Source organism: Magnolia sinica, chromosome 5, assembly GCF_029962835.1.
Source record: "Magnolia sinica isolate HGM2019 chromosome 5, MsV1, whole genome shotgun sequence".
NCBI lineage: Eukaryota > Viridiplantae > Streptophyta > Magnoliopsida > Magnoliales > Magnoliaceae > Magnolia > Magnolia sinica.
In genome coordinates, this window is record NC_080577.1 from 91,609,714 (window position 1) to 91,632,726 (window position 23,013).

Consider the following 23,013-nt stretch of genomic DNA (forward strand, 5'->3'; position numbering starts at 1 on the left):
GGACATGAAATATGTGAGGAGATTAGATAGCGCATATTTGATGAGAGTTAAGCGCCCCCCTAAGGATAGGTACCTGCTTTTCCAGTTTGCTAGGTAAGATCTGACCCTCTCTGTGACCTTGTCCCAAGCCTTCTTGGGAGGCTTACCAATGCACAGCGGGAGGCCCACAAAAGAAGTAGGAAAATGGCCCACCGAGCAACGAAAAAAATCCGCGTATTCTGTGGTTTCAGCTTCCTCCATGTTCACCCCCACATAACAGATTTGGACATGTTGACACAAAGACCTGACTGTTGCGCAGCACGCCAATAACGCAGTGAACCGAGATCCAATCTCCGGTCTCACCCACAAACGATAAACAAGAAGAAATAGAAACTAGAAACAGATCAAAGCAATCCAAACAAACCACAAGACAAGATATACGTGGAAAAACCCTAAACAAGGGGTAAAAACCACGGATACAAACTTCCACTATGAAGAAAAACGAATATTACAAGGCAATATACTAACCTCTCCCTTGGAAATATAGAGAAAACCCTTTGCCCACGCCTTGGAATTATTTCCCCTTATACTAGAAAAGCCCTAGGGATACCTATATATAGTTTAGGCAACTTCCCTTTCGCACCCTTGCGAAAACCGACTCAAATTTCCACAGTCTGCATCAAATCCGGAAACGAATCTGCGTAACATCGACTGGTCGAGCAAGCTGCACGACCGATCGAGCGGACCCCTCGACCGGTCGAAACCTCAGAACCCAAAAATTGATGCTCGTTGGACTTTAAGTCGAGCCAGTCCGCGACTGCTCGTGGGGGCTGCACGACCGATCGAGCAAGGGCCACGACCGGTCATGCGGCCCCCAGATGTGGCTCCACATCTCAACAATCTTCCACTTGCAGACACATCGCCATAAACATTCGTCTTCTACATCCGTAGTGCACCACCTCACCGTCTTCAAGCCTGAAGATCAATCAAAGCTGAATAAAGCTTCAGTTTCTCCCGTGTGACCGCCTTGGTCAGCATATCCGCAGGATTCTCACTTGTATAAATCTTCTCCAGAGCAATTGATCCATCTTCCAGTAACGAACGTATGAAGTAATATCTGATGGCAATATACTTGGTCCTTGAATGAAAGGCTGACTTCTTAGCCAAGTGTATTGTACTCTGACTGTCACTGTACAGCTTGCAATCAGCTTGCTTCTCATCCAACTCTTCCATGAAACCTTGTATTCACACCATCTCCTTGCACGCTTCTGTAGCCGCAACATATTCTGCTTCTGTCATACTGATAGATACTATCTTCTGTCACTGAGAGACCCAACTAACTGCAGCACTACCCAGAGAAAAAACATAACCTGTAGTGCTTCTTCTGCTATCGATATCTCCTGCCAAATCTGAATCCACGTAGCCTTGTAACTTGATTTCCGATCCACCATAGCACAGCCCTACATCCTTAGTACCTACCAGGTATCTAAAAATCCACTTTACAGCTTCCCAATGTTCCTTCCCGGGGTTGTTCATGAACCTGCTAACAACTCCCACTGCTTGAGCAATGTCTGGCCTCGTGCTTACCATAGCATACATGAGACTCCCAATGGCTGACGCGTATGGGACTTTTAGCCATGTAGTCTCATTCCTCCTGCGACTTGCACCTTGCTCCTTAGATAGCTTGAAGTGGTTGGCTAATGGAGTGTTAACCGGCTTAGCACCTCCCATATTGAATCAATCAAGTACCTTGGCTATATACTCTGCCTGTGACAAAACTAATTTCTTGTTTTCCCTGTCATGCTTTATCCTTATGCCTAAGATTTGTTTTGCAGCTCCTATATCCTTCATGGCAAATTCTTTAAACAGTTGTCTTTTAAGATCTGAGATGTCCTTCATGCTTAAACCGGCCACAAGCATATCATCAACGTACAGATGAAGGATGATGTACGACGTATCAAACTTTTTCAAATAACAACAGTGGTCTGCATGACATCTCCTAAAACCGTTTCTCGACATTAAACTGTCTAACTTCTTGTACCACTGCCTCGGGGCCTACTTCAAGCCATATAGACTCTTTTTCGGTTTACATACCTTGTTCTCCTTTCCTGGTACTACATATCTTGTCGGCTGATGCATATATATCTCTTCTTCAAGGTCCCCATGAAGAAAGGTTGTCTTAACATCTAGCTGCTCTAGATGTAAGTCCTCTGTAATCACTATACTTAAGACCATACGAATCGTAGACATTTTCACCACAGGTGAAAATATTTCAGTGAAATCGATACCTGCCTTTTGTTGAAACCCTTTCACAACCAATCTAGCCTTATACCGTTTCAAACCATCGTGCTCCTCCTTCAGTCAGTAAACCCACTTGTTATGAAGAGCTTTCTTATCCTTGGGTAGAGTGACTAGCTCCCTTGTAAGATTAGACTCAAGAGAATCCATCTCATCATCCATGGCCTGCTCCCACTTAACCCGTGTATCCGACTGTAATGCCTCTTCAAAACACTCTGGTTCACCATTATCTGTTAGCAATAGATAATGTAAGGAGGGTGAGTATCGGACCATGGGTCTCCTCTCCCAAGTAGACCTCCTCACAACCGGTGTATGTGGCTCTGCCTCATAATGCTCCTGTGCATAATCATCCTGTGGCGTTGTAACACCCGTGTTTGGTAACTCCTCCAACTCTACGAATTCCTTTTTCTCGGCCTTATTTTCTTGCACATTGTTCTTATGCATCACTTTTTCATTGAAGAATACGTCCTTGCTTCTGATGATTTTTCTATTTTCTGCATCCCAAAACCTGTAGCCAAAATCATGCTGCCCGTAGCCTATAAACGTGCACCTCCTGGACTTCGCATCCAGCTTGTTTCTATGCTCTGTATCAATGTGAACATATAAAGTGCAACCGAACACTCTGAGATGTGCAAGGTTCACTTCTTTCCCAGTCCACGTTTCTTCTAGTAGTCCACCATCTAATGGTGCTGAGGGACTTCTATTGATGAGATTGGGGCAGTATTCACAGCATCTACCCAAAAGGTCTTGGGCAACCCTGCATGTAACCTCATGCTCCTGGCGCGGTTAAGGATGATCCTGTTAATGCACTCAGCCACACCATTCTGTTACGGTGTCCTTGGAATCGTTTTCTAATGTTTGATTCCATTTGCTGCACAATACTCCTCAAATCTCTTATCACAGTACTCTCCCCCATTATCAGATCTGAGACATTTTACTGTTTTACCTGTCTCATTTTCTACCATAACTTTCCACTTATTAAATACATCAAATACATTAGATTTATGTTTTAAGAAATAGACCCACAGTTTTCTACTAGCATCATCAATAAAGGAAACAAAATAACATGAGCCACCAAGAGATAATACCTGTGTCGGTCCCCACACATCAATGTGTACAAGCTCCAATAGATGCATCTTTGGAGCGCGTCCCGTCTTCTTGAAGCTTACCCTCTTCTGTTTGCCATACACGCAGCCCTCGCAGAATTCCAAGTCAATAGACTTCAGCCCTGGCAGCTTCCCTTTTGACAATATCACTTTCATCCATTTCTCACTCATATGTCTCAACCTCTGATGCCATAACTGCCCATTCACTCCAGTTGATGCGACTGCGAGTGAACTATACGATCTTGAAGTCACGTACAAAGTACCTTCCTTCTCGCCTCGAGATATCACCAAGGCACCTTTTGTGATTTTCCAGGAATCACTAGCGAATGTAGTCACATAACCGGTATCGGCCAACTGCCCCACTGAGATCAAATTACGTTTCAAACTCAGTACATGTCTGACATCCTTCAATTTCAAAGTCGTTTCATCTTTCTGACTTATATGAACATCTCTCTTTCCAACGATACTGCACGGTTCATCATCACCCAGGTAGACTCTCCCGAAGTCACATAATACATAATTACGCAGAACTTCCTTACATGAAGTGGCATGAAACGAAGCACCCGAGTCTATGACCCAAGACTCATTCCTCGCATCAAGAGACAAGATCAACGCCTCTGTGTCACTCTCCTCAGATAGATTCACTGAATCCTTCCCGCCTTGAGAGCTTCCGTCTTGTTTCTTAAGCGCCCTACAATCACGTTTCATGTGCCCCTTCTTGCCGTAATGCCAACACCCGTCTTTTTCTTTCGGTCCCTTGGACTTCTTCCTCGACTTAGAATGTCCGTGTTTATTGCCTCCTTTGTTCAGCGATCTTCCTCTTCCTTCAACGTTTAGAGCATTCCCTGAAACTCCTGATGCTTTTCTTCTAGATTCTTCGCTGAGAATTAGACCGGCCACATCATCAAATTTCAACTTTGTCGACCCTAAAGAATTGCTCACAACAATCACTAAACCATCCCAACTGTCTAGCAAACTGGACAAGATCAATAACGCCCTAACCTCATCCTCAAAAACAATGCCAACGGATTCCAACTGGCTCGTGACTGTATTAAACTCGTTTAGATGTTCAGCCACGCTCCCACCATCTGACATCTTCATGTTGAATAGCTGTTTCATAAGATGAACCTTGTTGGACGCTGAGGGTTTTTCATACATGGTGGCTAGGGCTTCCATTAATTCTTTTGTAGTTTTCACCTTGGATATGTTGAAGGCGACGCTCTTAGACAAAGAGAGTCGGATCGTTCCTAAAGCCCTCCTATCCAGTAAAAACCATTCATCATCTGTCATCTTTTTTGGTTTCTTCTATTTTCCTCCTAGAGGAATATAGAGGTCCTAATACAGATAATCCTCCATCTGCATCTTCCAGAAGGCAAAGTTTAAACCATCAAAATTTTCAATTCTAGTCTTTCCTTCTTCTGTCATCGCTCCTAATAGAACTAAACCAATAGCTCTTATACCAGTTGTTGCGCAGCACGCCAACAACGCAGTGAACCAAGATCCAATCTTCGGTCTCACCCACAAACGATAAACAAGAAGAAATATAAACTAGAAACGGATCAAAGCAATCCAAACAAACCACAAGACAAGATATACGTGGAAAAACCCCAAACTAGGGTAAAAAAACCACGGATACAAACTTCCACTATGAAGAAAAACGAATGTTACAAGGCAATATACTAACCTCTCCCTTGGAAATACAGAGAAAGCCCTTTGCCCATACCTTCGAATTATTTCCCCTTACACTAGAAAGGCCTTAGGGACACCTATATATAGTTTAGGCAACTTTTCTTTCGCAACCTTGCGAAAACAGACTCAAATTTCCGCAGTCCGCATCAAATCCGGAAACAAATCTGCGTAACCTCGACTGGTCAAGCAGGCTGCACGACCAGTCGAGCGGACCCCTCGACCGATTGAGCATGGGCCACGACCGGTCGAGCACCTCAGAACCCAAAAATTGATGCTCGCTGGACTTTGAGTCGAGCCAGTCCACGACTAGTCGTGGGGGCTGCACGACCGGTCGAGCAGGGGCCACAACCGGTCGTGCGGCCCCCAGATGTGGCTCCACATCTCAACACTGACACCACCTCAAAGCACCGAATTATAGTGTGGAGATTGCAGACTTTGTCCCAGTCAGCCTCGCTGAACAAAAGGGTGTCATCGGCGAACTGGATATGGGAGATTGGGCTGGACATCCCCTCCACTTTGAATCCGCTGGTTAAACAAGCTTCCTGACCTCGGCTGAGCATTCTGGAGAGAGCCTCACCCACGATCAGAAATAGAAAAGGGGAGAGAGGGTCACCTTGGTGCAGACCCCTAGAGCTTGGAAAGAACCCTTTCGGAGAGCCATTAATTAGGACTAAGAACATAGCCGATGCGACACATTCTTTAATCCATTTTCTCCATCTCTCGCCAAAACCCATCCTCTGAAACATGAACAGGAGGAACTCCCAGTCTACATGATCGTAAGCCTTGTGAATGTCCAACTTGCAGATAAGCCCCTTTGACTTTGATTTGTGTCTGGAATGAAGACATTCATTTGCAATGAGGGCACAGTCAATGATTTGCCTACCGGGAATGAAGGCGCTTTAATGGTGAGATATGACGGAGCCGATCACCCCTAACAGGCGGGTTGTCATGACTTTTGCAAGAATCTTGTAAGGGCCCCTAATCAGACTTATCGGCTGAAAATCAGCCAATGGAAATAATTTATTGCAAGGAAATAACATAATAGAAAGGTCTCACATGCAAGTTATGGATGAAAAAAAAATGTGCAACTAGCTACATGTGGAGCATGCCGTGGGTCACCCCATCATGAAAATAGGGTGGCTCAAAAAACATGCCAATCCAATCATCATATGGGCCACGCAATAGAAAACAATGGACAATCACCCAAAAACCATGAAATTCACATGGTGGTGGCCCACTTGATGGTTGGGTCAGCATGATTTTAGGGGCATCCAGTTTTCATTATGGGGCAGCCGGTTGGATGCCATACATACACCACAGCTGGCTCAACAAGTTGCACAAAAGACCTTCCTGTGTGCGTGCGTGCAAGCGTGTGGGTCTATTGGTTTTAAGAGTCATATTTTGAGGATTTGCCAAGTCTTTAATTTTATGGGAATTTGGATTTGCCCCAAATCCATGGATTTGAGGAGGTGTGGATTTGGGAAATCCACAAATTTGGTAGATCCCCGACAAAGACAAACAGGAGAGATTTGAAATCCGTAGATTTCACAAATCCCTTCCCCGAATCCCTTATCCCCAAACAGCCCCCGAATGAAAAGAAAAAATAAAAATAAAAAAACACAGAAAAAACAAAAATCTTCCTGCTGTTGGAGAAATTCAACTTTCATTTCCTTTAGAAACATTTTAGCCGCTAACATGTAATGAGCAATCTTTTTTTGGCAAAACATGCTTCGTAAACCTGGTCCCAAATAGCTGGGACAAGGCCATTATGGTGATGATGTAATGAATAATCTTCTAAAGGAGTAGACAACAGACATACTTTCCCTGTGAAACCCAAATTGAGTGGCAAGTCATCAGTTGACTGCAACATGAATTGCATATGCACTGGTGCAGGTGTGCAAGTAGTTGCGCATGTTCCATGTGCTGGTCCGGTCCCGCCACCAATTAATGTTGTGATACCTACAATTTAATCATTGTAAGCAGAAAATGCATACAAGGAATGGATGGTAATACTGGTGTAGTGGGTATACCACTCGACACCACATCTGCCTTCATGACCTTTAATTAGTCCTTTGGACAAAAAGCAGAAAAAGAATATAAGCATAATGTGCTGACTTGGGAGAGAATTATTTGTAGGTAAGTGTCAATCTTGGCCATAATACACATAAGTTGTTATGGAGCTTCAAATAAACAGATCAGAAACGGGAGCTAGTTCAGTATGCCTACAAATTCACAATTACATGGAACATTTAGGGATTGACCAATATGTTACTTTTTCCATGATGACTACATATGCTACAAGAACATTCAAAGGGCTGCCATTCATCTGTATAAACTGTCAGCATATGCGCTTCAACTGCCATTCATTAAAAATATCCAAGGCCAGCTTAACGGTATAAACTCATGCTGGAAGTAGAAATATCAAAAAACAAAATAGGCAGAAAGGAATAAGCTCCCGGTCTATCTAATGGAGTGACTGATCTATCATGTAGAAAAATAAGGTAAGAATGAGAGAGAGACCATTCTATTCACACACACACACACACACACACACACACACACACACACACACACACACACACAGACCAATCTATCGTGTAGAAAATAAGGTGAGAAAGAGAGAGAGAGAGAGACCGATCTATCGTGTAGAAAAATAAGGTAAGAATGGTCAGAGAGAGAGAGCCCGATCTATCCAGAACAAGATCAGGTAAGAAGTTGGTGTGTGTGTGTTTGGGTGGGGGCAACCTGACTTTTGGGTAACAGCATGTACACACAGTGGCACCCACTTGATCAACTACAGGGATCTCAGACATATGGGACAATTGGGAACATGTGGTGAGAGTTGGGTTCAAAACCCTACCCTTGTGAGTCACCTTTGCATTTTCTTAGTGTCAAGTTCCTAATTGCAATTACCTCTACATGAACCAAAAGATTCTAAACAGAAGAAGAGGTGGAATTTTGAAACAATGTATGTGTTCTTCACGCAAGAAGCTATTTAATAAAAATAAGACTGGTATCAGTTTATCTGTCTGCTCTCTCTAGGCCCATGTGACTGGAAAACATGGAGCCCAAAATCCCTGGGTCCCAATTTTCATGCATTGGTAATTTGGTATAGCTGAATCTTTCATGGCAACATTGAACAAATTATAATAGTCCACATATGAGTTCGGTTCACATAAGAAGTTAATAATTATATATTAAGATTAAATAAAGGTGGGTTTGGTTGCTCAATTGAAACGAATTGGACTAACACAGTTCATGAGTAAAGGACGGGCTAGTCAGTGCAACAGCTTACTGTTAATGATAGTTTCAAATTGAACTTGAAAAGCATGGAATTACAATTAGAATTTTTCTTGTCATTATGAATTAAAATGGCCCCACCACCGCTATGATCATTCCCTCTAGATTGAAATGTTCTTGCAGTGTACTTCAATTGAGCATCCAAACACACTGTGAACCTCAGAAATTTTTCATGTATGTAAAATACTCAACAAATGAACAAGAATCTAACCACTAGAGATAGCTTGTTCTGCCAACTGAGGACAGATAAAATGGATATGACCGTCTATGCCACCTGCAGTGACAATCATTCGTTCCCCAGAAATAACCTCAGTGTTCACCTTCATTCAAAGAAATAAATAGCAAATATTCACAAAATAGATGATGCACAATCATACGCAAGTACTACCATGATTTCAAGAGAACAAAATTACCCCAACAATCATATTTGTCATCACGCCATCCATGACATCTGGGTTGCCTGCCTTCCCTGTGCAAACAATGATTCCTCCTTTGATGCCAATATCTGCCTTATATATTCCTGTATAATCAATTATCACAGCATTTGTGATTACAGTATCCAGGCAGAGTGAGGCTGGATAGCCAGCAGCCTGTCCCATTCCATCCCGAAGAACTTTCCCACCCCCAAATATACATTCATCACCATAAACTGCAAAATCCCTTTCAATTTCTGCATACAAGTTAGTGTCACCCAGCCGGATTTTGTCGCCAGTAGTGGGTCCATACGAGTTTGCGTAGACCTCTCGAGAAACTTCTCTGGTTAAAATAGAATTTTCTCCAGTAACACCTTCACTGTGACAAAATTTGATAAAAATCAAACTTTAGAGATGGCCTAACAAAACAACTTAGAAAGTATCTTCAAAGAAAAAACAGAAAAATTGACCAATTCCTTTTACAAATATTTCTCAAAAGAAAAAAAGAAAAGAAAAGACTTTCTTCATCAATAACTCAAAAATATTCACGATTTTTAATTTATTGAGGAGGATGGGGAAAAAAAGAGGAAAGGAAGGGAATGAATAGAAGAAAAAGGGGATAAGAATAAGGAAGAATCAGATGAAGATGAAGTAGAGGAAATGAAAAGATAAAGTTTTCCTGATTTACTATTATTTTTTGCTACTTCCTAAACTTCCCCAATATTCATGCATTTTCTTTGACCTTCCCAAATTCTAGACCTGCAGATATTTACTTTGCCACATTTGTCCTCACCTCTCCCAAACTTCTTAGCTTTTTTTCTTTTCTTTTCTTTTGGAAATTGTAACTGAAATTCATTACGGGCCTGTTTGTTTCAATGTAAGTACATGTAATTGTATAGTAAAAGCATCATAATTCCATCCATTCTCCGTTTGAAAAGGGAGGAATTACTCCAGCAAAACTGACACAGGGGAGGACATGAGGTCGAGCATCGTCTTCCTCAAGGGGATAACTGTTCTGAATCCACGGAACTTCTCTGGACTCCTCACAGAGACTCCTCGAATCCACAAGGAAAAGAACAAGGAAAATAGAAAATAATTTCTATAAAATTCAAAATTGATTGATGAATGAATTAAATGAGTTCACAACTTTTTAAATAGGGATACTAAGCAATGGGAGAGAAATCAGAATCAAACTATAACTAAAACTCCTAGAATTCACAACTTACTATAAATAGTAAACTTACTATTTATAGACGGTCGTGATGTCTACTAGTGCGGAAGGTTTTTGGCCAAAATTAGTAGTGTCCTATTTGGCTTCACCAAGCTATTCTCCTAATTACTCTAAGCACTTCTCGCGTTGGGCGCAACTCCTAAAGCCCAACAGATGAAGAGTTATAATCAAACTAAAACTTACTATTCATAGTAAAAACAGAATAAGAATAGGGAAACGACCGCCGATCTGGTGGTATTTCGCAAATCTGGCAAGCGCAACCCGGCGTAGCGGGGTTGGGTGGCTAAAGTAGCTCATTCTACCCCAAAATCATATTTTTATGCTCGATAACTCATTCCGCATTGCGAGATACGCCCGATTTAAGGTCTGACGGTCCAGATCACTTCTGATGTCGACCGGGCCTTTTCTGATCCATCTTGGCCATGAAACTATCCACAACCTGCTCTACATCAAAAACTCAACGCAATTTCATCATCGGAACTCTGTGGGCCCCACCATGATATCCACGCCGTCCATTCATTTTTTTCAGATCATTTTAGTGCATGAGCCTAAAAATGGGGCAAATACAAAGCTCAAGTAGACCACACCAAAGAAAATAGTGGGTTCAATGGTGGAGTCATCATTCCCACTACTTCCTATGATGTGGTCCACTTAAGCTTTGGATCTGCCTCATTTTTTGGCTCATGCTTTAAAATGATTGGATGGTGTGGATATAATGCATATATCATGGTGGAGCCCACATAGTCTGCCTCGTTTTCTGAGTCAAAATCTACCAAAAAGTGTAGATGTCAACATCATACATTAATTGCTATTTACATTTAACATTGTAGTTAATAAATGCCAAATTCAAGGAAAATACAAGTAATTACATTGAAACAAACAGGCCCTAAAAGCAAACAAAAAAGAAACAACCAAGGAAGCAAAAATGGAGCAGATGGCAACAAATCATCTGCTCAATACAATTTCATAGCTATGCTTAAAAGCTTCCTGATTTCCTTGGTAACAATAAGTAAAAGCAAGTGGTCCACTACCACATCAAGATTTACAGAATACATCCAAACCTCATGTCTACTTGCACTGCATTCCCTAATCCATTAGCAGTTACAGCTTCCGTCACCTTTTCAATCCGGGAGACATCAACAGGACCATCCGCAATGCCATTCCCACCTTTGATCACCTGCCCACCTCCAATACTGACAAGAACAACCTGTTTTGTTTCCCCTGGCTGGTAAAAAGAGTACGTTAATTAGATGAGCTGGTGGAGACACTGTAGTGTGTATGAGTAATCGAGGGTTCAATCCCTGGTAGTGTTACCTTTAAAAAAGAAAAAGAAAAAAAGAGTATTAATTAGAAAATGTAGAAGACAAGCAACAATGGAACAGTTGCACACCCATCTGCATATCAAAACATATATGCAGATTTTATTTCATTTTTTTAATGGCTAGAAATATAGCGTGCATCAAGTATGAAATTATGATGATCAAATTATTGTCAAATTACCGAAAGAAACTCCCATTAAATATCATGAAAAATAGTTTAGGCAGATTTTCATGTTTCAGCATTGAAGAAATTATTATCCTTCTTATTTATTGCTACAAAGATATGGGGAATTATATGATCTTCGACCCTGATGGATATCATAAAATCATCTGGTTGAGGTCCTAAGAGTGGTCTACAGTTTGGTGATCAGGGCGTTGATCTGTGGGCCCCACTGTGAATGTACAATTCCCCAAATATCTATTGGATTCAGAGATCAAAGATACTGATTCAGCCTTATTTTACGTAGACCGTTGATATATTTTCTATCTTAACTGTCTATTTGCAGGCTTCCAATTGAAAGGTTAGAATTGTCCCATCTTAAAAAATTTTGGAGCTTGGTCCAACCATGCTGAGACCCAATCTGGATCAATGACCAATGACCCCAATTGTTGGAACCCAGGGCTGAGGATGCTATCCATATATTCAGGCAGCTGAAGATCATATAATTCCTCAGAGGAAACATCCCTCTGCTGAGGAAACACATGATGAACACAACAATGCATGTCCAAAGTTAGAAACTATAGACAGCAATGATTTTTAATTGTTTTTAAAAAATTACATAAGATTCACAAAGAGAATGATCTTAAATAGGCTTCTAAACCTGGATAGTAACCTTTAAACCTTCTATAATTCATCAAAACTAATTACTTCAATATGTGGAGCATTCTTCGTAGATCAAAATTGCATCATTCACATACTAACGTTTCAAACAATCTTTCATAGTTATTAAGTATTCCTTGATACTGCATGCTCTGGCAAATGATTCATAACGTAGAAAATAACATCATACACATAAACACAGAATCAAAAGTTATGAAGTGCAAAAATAGCATGTGAAAGTGAAAAACAAGCTGAAATATCTCATTAAAAAACAACATCAAAGCACTGAAAGGTCAGGGAACTGATAGTAGATCCAAGTGGCTAGTCGTTAAGTGTGTGTGATCTACAACCCTCTTAATTCTCTGTGGCTCCCTTGCTTTTTGAATGGTAGTTCCATGTAGTTCTTCATTCACAGCCTTTGAAAAGAAAATGTGTTGTAGAGAATATTGGGGCACATGGTTCACAGCCCATTTGCATGCTTGCACATGTACCAAGCTTACATTTGTGTGGAACAAAAGTATTCCCATCAGGTAAGCCTCACTGGTAGATGAGAATCAGGCCTGTCCACTCATTGGTAGGCCCATGTGTGACACAAATGGATGGCTAAAAAAATCTAGGCCAAGTTCTTTCAGCCACCAGTGGTGTCATATACTATTGCCCATCAATGAGTTGACTGGGGACCAGGGCATCTACAAAATGAATCCCACCTGATAACAGCTAGGATCTTGCACAAATATGCCACTGTGGAAGACTGGAAGGATGATCCTTGCACTTGTTTGGGATAACCTGTTTGATTACAAATTGCCATTTTTGTCATTGATTTGGAGTGTAAATACAATCCGCATCGTGTGCAGGCCACCCTAATCCAAATATATTAGGGCAGTCACATCCACCCCATCCTTTCTTTCTTTCCTTTTCTTCCAATAAGCAGCCGCCCAATAGGTTTTGGGGTATTCCCTAAATATTCCGTAACTTCTCAAACTCAACCAGTTGAGCATATAAAAGGTACACGACCAATTCATCACAAGAAAGGACCAAAATTGGCGCCCCCAAATTAGAAAAATCACAAGTACATGCAGGATTAACTTTAGAACAACTTCTATGAATAAATCTCATAATACTGAGTTTCTTTGCTTCTTCTCAACATTGATGATGGTCAATGAAAGGAGTGGAATTTCCAGCCAAAAGGAATTTTCTACAGCCTGAATTGCACACAACCAAATCCATCACAGTTAACAAACTTACGCACATCAATAACTAATTGTTGAAAAAGTTCTGTAGAACTATCTGATAGATAAAATTCATGTATTACGTCATGCCAACAATTACTCAATTCTTAATGACCATGATATAATTCCACTTAAAGAAACATTTCACATCAGCACCACCGCATTTTGGAACTTCAAATAAAGGAATTTGGATATTTCTAACCATCTAGTACCTTCAACCACTTTTTTCTCTAATGACACAGAGTAAACAAAATTCTTAATCAATCATTCGTGAAAATTAAATTATGCTAACTACCACCTCAAATCGAGTAGCAGTCCCTGCTGGTATATTCAGCCGCATGCCATAGGCTCTCCTTCTATCAAAAACCATGTAAGGGTTGACCTCAATGAAGTGATAATGGCTGCCAACCTGAACTCAGAGAGGAAAGATGATTTCAAATTCACTGGTCAGTATTGAAATAAAATATCTAAAATAAGAGGGTATGACAGATCAGTTTCGGTGAGTTGAGAATGAAACAGCACAGTCAATATTTTAGGTTATTTTCCAAATCTTCCAATGTTTTCTTCACACCTATTTTTCTGTAACTAATATGGGATCCCTACTTTTTTCCTCCTTTTCACCCAAATTGAGAATGCAAGACATTTCTGGTTTGACCTGAAAAGTTTTGGATGCTAATTTGGGCAGAAAAGCATCCTGCCTGCCTGACTTTTTCTTGGGACTTTTTTTTTAAAGGATAATGCAATTTTACTGAGAAAGACAAGATGAAGATGAAAATCTACTCCTTAAAATTACACAGAATGACCCAAAAGAATCAAAAGAAACAGATGTAACTCCTTCCAACTGCTTGAGGGATGAAGCTCACGCAACCACATCCATCTTGGCTTTCTTTAAGACCTCATCCAGAACAGAATGAAACATCTCCCAATGCTCTCAGACCAAATGGATCAAAATCCCAGTAAAAAGAAAAATGCCACAACACTTTCCATTTTACTCGCAACTCCACCCCATGCCAAGAAAAGAAGGGGTACCTGATCAATGCCAGCATCACCCAAGAGCATTGGAATAGATCAAGAATTCTTGCCCATAACCTGGGGCAGGCCTGTATATGACCAAATGTGCTCCAGTTAGCTCAGGGGAATTACTAGCTTGAGGGGAACGAAGCACCGAATAAAAGATCGAACAGAGAATTTGCCAGATTTCTCTGAGACTTCCATGTACACCCAAAAGAAAAGGACAAAAACCGATATAGATAAAGTCAGGGACTCCATCTTTTCATGCGGAAGTGAAGAGAGATGATGTAAGAAGAAGAAATGGATTAAAGTTTATTCTGAAAACATGGTCCCATTCAAAAAACAAAAAACAAAAAACAAAAAAAAAAAAAAAAACAAAAAAAAAAAAAAGAAAAGAATTTTGAAATGAAACATTGTACGTTACAAACTCTCTCCGGAAAAATTAATGAATACAAGTAAAACTTGAAAATGCAACACAGCTATCAGAACTTCAGACTGACATCTGATCCAAGCTGGTAAAGCAGTTTAGAAAAAATAAGAAGGCTTTCACACAAAAATAGTCAGCCAAGAAGCCATCAAGTACTAAACATGCAGAATAAACATTGGAACATTTAAACCATTAAAATTGAAAATGAAACTATGAAAAAGGAAGAAATTAATCCAATAAACAAAAGCCAAGGTGTGAATTAAAGAAAGTCACCTGAATGGGCCTATCTGCCTTGTTAGTGACTCTAATAATAACAGCTTTCCTTCCTCTATTAAGCATGATACTTCCGCATCCGAAAATTAATTCACCAGGAAAGATATCACATTCTATCCCCGAAAACTTGTCTAGTGAAGGAACTGCAGAACTGGAATTTTTAATCAATGCACATCCTTGAAATTGTTAAGGATTGTTCGTTTCTACTATAATCGATAAGACCGGCATCATGACTTAGTATAGGAACTATGCCAATGTTTCTAAGGATAACAAAAATTCATCATCCATTAAAGCCCCCAAAATGACAAACAGGCACAAGGAAATCATAGTAGCATTGGATAACACAAATTCATTATTCATCAAAGCCCTCGAAATGGCAAACAAGCACAAGGAAATCATGGTAGTATAAGAATTTAAAGCTGAACAGATCAAATTCTTTGGATGTTTGTGCCCCTTGAATGAGTTAAATTCTTTGGATATTTAACCCCACTATGGGAAGCAACTGCCGACCCCATTAAAAGGAGATCATGAGAAGACTCTAGAAATTGGTGAAATTTTCAGTGGATTTGGCATAAAATCAACTAGTAATATGTCTAACTTAGAGGAATATTCTACTATTGAGATTGAGCTCAAATTCTATCTCCAGAGATTGACTTGAAATAATTGCCTCGAAATGACAACCATGAAATTTGTTCATTGTTCTTATATGTATGATGTGGTAAACCTATATATTGAGAATCTCAGCTAAGGGGTTGAAAGGAATGGTTGTTGTAGTTTATAACATGAACCATAATTTATTAAGCAGTAGCCTCGCATATGCAAACATGATAACATACAATCATTATATCTCCAAAAAGGAAACCTTTATATGATAATATGAATGAGGTCATAATCAAGGTTTTTAGATCATTACTTGTCACTCACCTATGATTCAACGATATGTAAACCATATCAGGTGACACTCACAGACATTCACACCTTCGAGTCACAACACTCCCACCGAGGGGTGGTTCAAACCATACATGCGGTTGAATGGAACACTCAGTGCCCATCATCTCATCCTCTCACTGCCGCTGTGTAGGATAGTGACTCTGGATCACACAGTCCTGGAATTCTAGTAATAGAGATTTTTAGTAAGTGTTGCACTCCATTGTGCATCGTGTATACAGCTTGCGATTCCGACCTTAGTGCACTCTACTACATGATTCATCCCGTTGGACCTGACCCTAGGGTACCTACATGAGCCGTCCATCTCTCCTAAACTTTGGTTACAATTCCATTCTGCCTTGTTTTAGGTTAGATGTGGTCATAGTTGGCCTAGTCAAGTGCTTAGATGAAATGGTGAGAGATTGATAATGTAATTCATTGACATGATGGGCCTGGGATCAAAAAGACCAAAAGTCCTTGGGGTAGAAAAATACCAAGTAGAACAAAATGCAAATCTGCAGCACTTGTGCACGCAGTTTTTTCAACAACATCCCATAAGCTAAATATTGAACATGCTTGATGCTTGTTACACAAGTGTATTCATCAAGGTCAGTCACTTCTTTTAAGTGACATGTATTGAGGTTAGGTCTCTATGCATCTCATCAAGGATATAGAATGGAATCAAAGTTTTGTTATGCCTACTCCTAAGATGAAACTTGACAAGAAATAAATGACAAGGGGTGGACACCCTACCTATAGCTGGCTACTTGGTCCATCTGTTGGAGTCGAATTGGCTAGGAGTGTCTTGCCTCCTAACTCGAAATGTGCAGGGATTAACTCTAATTAGGAAAACCTCTTCCCTTGTGCCAAAAAAAAAAAAAAAACTTTTAACCATCCAAGTCTACCTTACAAATAGTAAGGTATGTGGAACCCAGCTTTGTCAAGGCCTGGGCCCCCACCCCCCTTTTATTTTATTTTATTTTTTGCAGGGAGCGGAAATTCAATTTCTACACCCTATGTTTCATGTTTTTTGAGCTTATGTAACATTATAAATCCAATTTCCATGGGTCGATGTACGTTTCTTGAACATTCCACCCCTTTAATTTATTAAGCCATTTAAGGTTGTCTTTTTACTCCACAATGACCAACGGGTGGCCACCTGTGGTGGGACCATGGCACTTCTAATCATGTCATGTGTCAACCACTTCAAAACAGCACTAAAGTTTTCAAAACTACCAAAGAAACACAGCCTAGTTTATAAATAGGACCCCCCCCCCCCCCCCCCCCTTCTTTAAGGATGAGGCTTTTGGCTTGAGCTTATCCCTACTCCACTTCCTAATCCAAATTCTTCCTTCAAACCTTAAAAAATTAGAAAATCATGCAAAAGGGGAGAGGAAATTCGAGAGAGAGAGAGAGAGAGAGAGAGAGAGAGAGAGAGAGAGCGAGCATAGTAAGAACCAAGGAGAATAGAGTTTGCTTATAAGAAATTCAAAATCCCCCATGCTGAAAAAGGCTAAGGTGATCACTATCCTTTCGGGAAACGGATCAGGTAACCTTGTGGTGGGAGGATTTGCTTAATCTTCCTTCCCTTCCAAACCTCCTAACACAAATTTTGTAAGGGTTCAAGCAACAAGACCCTTGGTCGAAGTCGAGGAACATCTTAGAAGATGGATATCTAGGGGGATAGAGAGGACAAAGATGCTCCATGGTACCTCTAGTGCCACTAGTGCCTTTAATACCAACCAACGGGTACCACTAGTGGCCACTGGTATCAACTAATGGTGTTTTCAGTGGCCTTGGTTACTACCAACAATGTTGTTGGTGGCCTGTCACCTGGTGGTTACCAGCAAAGCATCCAGCAATACCATGGTATTAAAAAACAATTACAATATAACGACCGTTACGTAAGGGTAAGGATGGTGACTATTACACGATACAGAACCATAACAGACAAATATGAAGCCGATGTAGGGCCAATACAATTTTTTCATTTAAAAGAAAATTTGATCGTTACAGGGCCAAAACGGCTATTACAAAAGGCATAATAGCACGTATCTTAATGGCCATAAGGCTGGCCATTACGGCCACCGTTACCGTTATTGAATACCTTGGGTAGAGCTGTACACGAGCAAAGTTAGCTCAATAGCTCGCTCGACTCGACTCGGATCGAAGCTGAGTTCGAACCGAGTTGAGCTGATTTTTGGAGCTCGAAACGAGTTCGAGCTTTCCCCAGCTCGACTCGAATACTACTCGAACTCAGCTCGACTTGGTACAGGGTATATATACCCTTCCAAAAAAAAAAAAAAAAAAAAAACCTACCCCACCTTTTCAAAACGATCTCGCCCAGTGCCCGCACGACCCTAACCCTCTCTTCCTATTTCCTCCCTCTCTTTTGCCCTCTCTGTCAGTTCGGCAGCTGGCGAAGCTCCTCCCTCTCTCTCTCTCTCTCTCTCTCTCTCTCTCTCTCTCTCTCATCCTCCCTTACCTACCTGCATGGCCGCACGGCCTCTCTTCCTCCCTCTCTATCAGTACGGCCAGCGAGCCTCTCTCTCTCTCTCTACTCTCTCCCTCAGCCTTCCTTACCCACATGGCCTATCGTCCTCTCTCTTCTTCCCTCTCTCTTAGTCCGGTCGCCCCTATGGCCCTACCACAGCAGCTCACCCAGTACGGTCGCCCCTACGGCCCTACTAGCCACTGCCCGATCGCCCCTGTCGGTTGCCACTGCTCTGTTAGTCCGGTCGCCCCAAGCCAGTCCGGTAAGCCACTGCCCTGTTGTTGTTATTGTATGAATTGATTAACTGATTAATTGATTAATTAATTGGGTGGTTTATCTTTTTATTTACCTCTAATTATAAATTTGAGATCAAGATCTCTAAAACATAGGTGTTCATATAAACTCATTATGTTATCAATCTGATAGTCTGTTACTTGATTGCTCATGATCCCAACTGGTCTAACTGCCTAATCAAGATCTTTAATATGATGTTTCTATGCATTCAATCAATGGCCATATAATGGATGGTTCTGACTAATCATATTGAAAATTCTTTGATAATCAGTTTAGGCCATTCATCATGTGGGCCCTTCTTTTATTACCCATATGCTTCAACATCACTTTGATCAAATGATTTGAACAGTCCAATCAACAACTAAGAAAATGGGTCCAAACTGTTTATATTAGCAGTTGTTCTTAATCCTCGTTGTAATGTGGGGTTGGTTAAGTTTATTTTCATGAAGATTTATCCTAATAATAGAGCGGCAACAGAGACGTTCAAGGTTCGTCAAGCCCTTGAAGATTTGTACAATTCGTATGCTACTACTTTACCTGCAGCAGGTGTTAAAGAAAATAGAGATACGAATGTTTCTATACTTGATAATGATGATGTGCTAAATGAATACATGTCATACTTGCTACAAGAACGAATGGGAGTTGAGACTAAGGAATCAGAGATAGAAATGTACCTCAACGAGCCAATCATAGTACGATCCGACTTTGATGTGTTGGAATGGTGGAAGACGAGGGTTAATGAATCAAAATACCCTACATTATCTGTGATGGCACAGGACATATTATCAATACCAATTTCAACAGTGGCATCAGAATCCGCATTCAGCACTGGGAGCAAGGTTGTAAGCAAGTATAGAAACTCACTTGCACCAAATACAGTTGAAGCGTTGATTTATACGGAAGATTGGTTGCGCCCGATATGTGGAAGAGATATGAATGATGATGAAGAAGAGATTGAGATTCATGACGAATCTCTACTTGCAGATCTGTAATTATTTTCGGTTTTTTAATTCTATTTAGTTGAACCTTGAATGATCTGTAATATTATTTAACTTGAAACATGAAAGTGGTGGAAGGTGGTTTGTAAGACTTTGATATTTATTTACTCACTACTGCTCATTTCCTTTTATTTTTGATACATTTATATTGCTTTTATTTTGTTCCTATATCAAGTTCAAATTATTTATCAATATTCTGATTTTTTTATTAAAAATTGAATGTAGATATGTCATCATCGGACCCATCGACAAACATTTGGGACCACGCTTCCCTAGTTGAATCACCACCAAGTTCCGGAAGAACAAAGATTATGTGTGGTTTGTATGGCACAAAGTTTGTGAACAAGACTAATCGGTTTCAGTTACACTTGTCCTGTCGAGGAAGTGATGCAAAACCATGCCCCAATGCCCCTAAGGATGTCCAAATTCTTTTTCAGCCCTTTTAGATTCAAATAGAAAACCTACCACTCCATCCAAATCTTCTGATTCTGGATCTAGTACACGAATGACATCCACAAAAGATGCAGAGGAGGAAGTCAGATTAAAAGCTTTGGAGGAAGAACAATTCCAACTCGCCTTAAAACGCAGAATCGAAGATGTTTCTAGATTTTAGAGATATCCTCAAAGACAACACGATGTTGAAGCTGGATCGAGTACGACAAGCAAGAAGAATAAGAAGAGTAACAAATTCAAATTCTTCACCAGGCATTGGGTACTACATACAATTCTTCACATAAAGAAAGTTTGAAAAATCTAGTTCAAAGTGTAAAAGAGCACGAAGGAAACATCTCTTCGCCTTCTGACTCAGGGGAAGTGAACCAATATGTATATGAAAAAATATATAGTAGTTCGGATGGATCAAATGACAATACAAGAAGGCACTCCTCTTATGGAGGTTATTAATTGTAAATTGTCATTTTGAACAATGTAAATATGTAATTATCAATGTTTTTAATCGTAAATTATGCATTTTATATATTTTATTACTTTGTTCAACTTCGAATTCCAATTGATAATCAAATTCAAATTTAAATGAATCTCAATTTATAACTCGAAATCGGCTTAAAGCTCGAACTCGGAACTCGATACTCGGTTCGAAAACTTGAACTCGGCTCAAAGCTCAAACTCGAAACTCGATACTCGGCTTAAAAACTCGAACTCAAAACAGGCTCAAAGACTCGAACTTGAACTTGACTCGAAAACTCTACTCAAATCGACTCGAAATCTATTCGAACTTGGTTCGAACTCGGATGAGCCGAGCACGAGTTGCTGTTCTAAGCTCGAAGGCCGAGCCGAGCACGAGTTAGGACTCAAGCACTCGAGCAGTCCGAGTCGAGCATGAGCTGGGCAAAGCTCGGCTCGGCTCGACTCGTGTGCACCTCTAACCTTGGGTGATACTGGTGGTTGCCGATGGTGAGGGTGATAGGGAGAGAAAAAGAAAAAATAAAGAATAAGATGGGAGACGAAGAAAATGGAATCTTAACTAAGACACCACTTTGATACCATGTTTAAATCCATGGTAAAAAAGGAAAAAGGGGAGAAAAGAAAAAAGAAAAGAAAAGAAAAAAAAAATGAAGGAAAGAGATAGGAGAAGAAAAGAGAGGCTCCTTTTGTATCCTTAACAATCTTAGTTATATGCTCTTTATCTTACAATGATAAGGTATACCGTATGCGTACAGAAATAATGTAAACATCCACATAACAAATATATTCTCTGACAAGAAACCAATTAGGTAATGCCTGCTACAATCAATCATGTCTTTTGTCGTATTCGATAATCCCAACATGTACTTCATGTCCCCTCCCTTATTCTTATAGGTTATCAGCCCTTTTTTTTTTTCCAATGGGAGTATCCTATGTAACCAGTGACTTGTATCAAACATATATGACTAGTTTAATACGTTTATGTATTGGACGAATCACCAACCAAAATAACAGAATCAAATGACTCAACCTACAGATTTTCAGAAATAGATGAATAACTAGTGCATAAATAGGGGAAGTGTTTGGCATGGCGGGGGAATTGGAAGGGTTGGGAGGAAAATTTGGCACTTAACTCTTCTAGCCGGCCTGTGGGCCATTTTGTTTGAAAGGAACAATCGATGCTTTAGAAATGGTAAGGGCCGGTTCGGGAAATGTTTTTAAGGGCAAAAGCTCATGTGTTGGAATGGGCACAAGTTTCTCATAGCATCCCTTGTTTGTTATAGTGTTGGGGGTGTTTGTCTTTTCTTTTTAATTTCTTATATTTTAGCTTCGGCCTTTTTGAATAAATTATCATCTTTCAAAAAACTAGGGCATAAATAGGTGAATAATGCCACAACCATGTAACAACTATTGCATAAATGAGTGAATAATGTTTTCTTTTCTCACTTCCATAAAACAACTCCACTGAGTCATCTCTCACTCATCAATCCGTTTCAATTTCAGTCGTAGCTGAGTCAGTAATCGATAATGAGTTAACCTTGAGTTAGAGGAAAGAATAAGTATTCAATGACAATTTTGAATCCAAAACATAAATAAATAAATTAGTTGGCACAGGTCCATTAGTATTAATCTGATCTTGAGAAGTTTTTTTTAAAAAAGACATGATTTTGAGAAGTATGTTGTGCATAAATACAGCCATAAAGTCATTAAAATTGGATACATCTACAATGTTCTGCCAATATTATTCCATACCTGGAAGAAAAGAGCCATACAACGCTAGCTCCAAATTTCCATCATCACACGAAATTGCACCATGAACGGTGACTAACTTTGTCCCATTCAGAAAGGTCCCCTCAACCTAAATGAAGAAACAAAAAGTGCAGACTCGTCAATGGTAAAACCGTAAAAGTGATATTCATAGAAAGAGTATAAGACAACAAATAAATTCCTAAAATGAAGTATTCAGTAGTTTTGAGATTCACTAAAGCTAAATGTGGAGAAGACAAAATACAAATATCCACAATAAGTATTTGAATTGTCTCATAATCAAAGGTTAGTCGAGTAAAACTGGTATCGCACATAGAAACACTGATGCTTTAAGTACAATTTGTCATTTTCTAATCTAACAAAGAAACTTGCCAACATTAAGAATTTGCTTTTCTTTCAAGACTTTCAGAAGAAGATTATGCTTTAGTGAAAGAGGAAGATAATGCATTTTGCTTTATTTTACTAATCCTGCCAATGAATGAGATATTTGATGAACTTATCAATATATATATAT

General features: G+C 40.0%; 1 protein-coding gene across 4 annotated transcripts in view; it reads right to left on the bottom strand.

Moving 5' to 3' along the window:
* The window catches only part of LOC131246300 (urease), a 76,413-nt gene that overhangs the window by 22,433 nt on the left and 30,967 nt on the right, over nt 1–23,013 (bottom strand). For 3 of the 4 annotated variants that reach the window (XM_058246264.1, XM_058246262.1, XM_058246263.1), the window contains 7 exons: nt 22,485–22,590; nt 15,096–15,238; nt 13,683–13,793; nt 11,078–11,241; nt 8,786–9,164; nt 8,584–8,692; nt 6,892–7,031 (listed from right to left, as the gene is read on the bottom strand). In XM_058246264.1, the coding sequence (XP_058102247.1) occupies nt 6,892–7,031; nt 8,584–8,692; nt 8,786–9,164; nt 11,078–11,241; nt 13,683–13,793; nt 15,096–15,238; nt 22,485–22,590 (1,152 nt within the window). Of the gene's footprint in view, nt 1–6,891; nt 7,032–8,583; nt 8,693–8,785; nt 9,165–11,077; nt 11,242–13,682; nt 13,794–15,095; nt 15,247–22,484; nt 22,591–23,013 lie in introns of those variants that run through there. The other variant, XM_058246265.1, reaches the window with a different exon arrangement.